Raw genomic sequence first — 1,661 nt, forward strand, 5'->3', positions numbered from 1 at the left:
ATGGATATAAAAAATGGGTTTGGGTAAGGGTTTTGGGCCTTGGGTATGCCAAGCCCATATCTTCTTTAAGAACAATTCTTCCTTCTTGAGCCCATTCCTAGCTCTTTGGACTTGTGCGCACCATTCCTCGCGGCTTCCTTGCGTAATTTCTTCCCGGCTTTTCACTACTTTTCTGCTCTTTTCCGCTCCGCTATTCATTCAAACTTTATTTATTACCTAAAAATGCAAAATTAAGTAAGAAAAATATTTATTCTTGAAAACAATGAAAATACAGAATATGGGATAAAATGTAGAATTACTGCACAAAAGATGAGTTAAATGCCAACAAAAAGGGATAAATATATACATTATTTGGCACTCATCAGGAAGTGGTCCACCAAGTAATGAATAATATCCTTTTCTTCTGTCACCCATATGCCATCAGGCAACTTGAGAGCATCTATCTGATTTTTCTTCTTCCTTTGCATCACAGATAGGTGAAAAGCTTTTGTATTTTTGTCCATCTGTGGTATCCATTGAACCTTGCTTCTCTGTTCATAGTATTTCTGTTGCATAACATTAAGCTTCTCTATCTCCTCACAAATTAGCTTCTCTTCAATTCTGGTATCTCTAACATGTACCTCCATTTGCACCTTCAGAAGTTTTTCTTTGCACTCTTCAGTGGCTCTGAAGATGTTACCAAAAGTCTTTCTACTCCACTCATTCAACTTTCGACCCACTTCAAGAATCTTGTTTACAGTGTCTTGTTGCCTTCCAGTCCAGGCATTATGAACTACATCTTTATAACCAGGGTGTTCTGTCCAGTGATACTCAAACTTGTTTGCATGTTTTCTCCTCCTCTTTTTGGTTTTGTGAATATTTACTAAAATTGGCGCATGATCACTTCTGATTCTTGGTAAATGGAGTACCCCATTATCTGGAAACATGAAAAACCAATCAGTATTACACACTGTTCTGTCAAGTCTCTCAAAAATTGGCTTTTCCACAGTAGCACCATTTGACCAAGTGAAAGCAGGTCCTGTATAACCCATGTCTATCAAAGCTCTATCTTGCAAGAAGTTTCTAAATTCAGAATTCACATTACTCATACTGTGTCTTCCCCCTTTCTTTTCTTTGATAGAGTTTATAGCATTAAGATCACCTACTAAGCACCATGGATTATTCAACTGAGCAGTATAACTTGATAGACTCTTCCAAAACTTGTTTCTCAAATTACCCTGAGGAGGACCATAAACACATAGTAAATCCCAATCCATTCCATACACAGGCCGAATTTGACAATGAATAACATTTTTATCAGCTCTTACCACTTCTAAATTGATTTCATTTCTCCATAGCACCACACAACCACCACTTCTTCTTATTGCTAGAATATCTTTGTAATGATCAAAACCAAGAGAATTAAAGAGATTTTCAGAGTAATCCTCACCAATCATAGTTTCCGTTGAAAAAACAATTTGAGGGTTGCAAGCCCTGAGAAACGCCTTCAGGATGCGGACTGTCGAGATGTTTCTCAATCCTCGACAGTTCCAGGAGAAGATCAGCATTTCCCTTGTGGCTGATTTTGGGCAACCACCACAACCATTTGATCAATTGGGTTGTATATAATCTTCTTTGACGGAACATCAATTTTCATTGGACTTGCCGCTCTCTTCGTGCCA

General features: G+C 37.9%; 1 protein-coding gene across 1 annotated transcript; it reads right to left on the reverse strand.

Annotated features, from left to right (window-relative positions):
* Window positions 1-347: 347 nt before the first annotated feature.
* LOC113295673 lies at window positions 348-1,436 on the reverse strand. Its single transcript, XM_026544000.1, has one exon. The coding sequence runs from the start codon at window positions 1,434-1,436 to the stop codon at window positions 348-350; it is 1,089 nt and encodes a 362-aa protein (XP_026399785.1).
* Window positions 1,437-1,661: the final 225 nt, after the last annotated feature.

Source organism: Papaver somniferum, chromosome 7 (assembly GCF_003573695.1).
Source record: "Papaver somniferum cultivar HN1 chromosome 7, ASM357369v1, whole genome shotgun sequence".
NCBI classification, from domain to species: domain Eukaryota; kingdom Viridiplantae; phylum Streptophyta; class Magnoliopsida; order Ranunculales; family Papaveraceae; genus Papaver; species Papaver somniferum.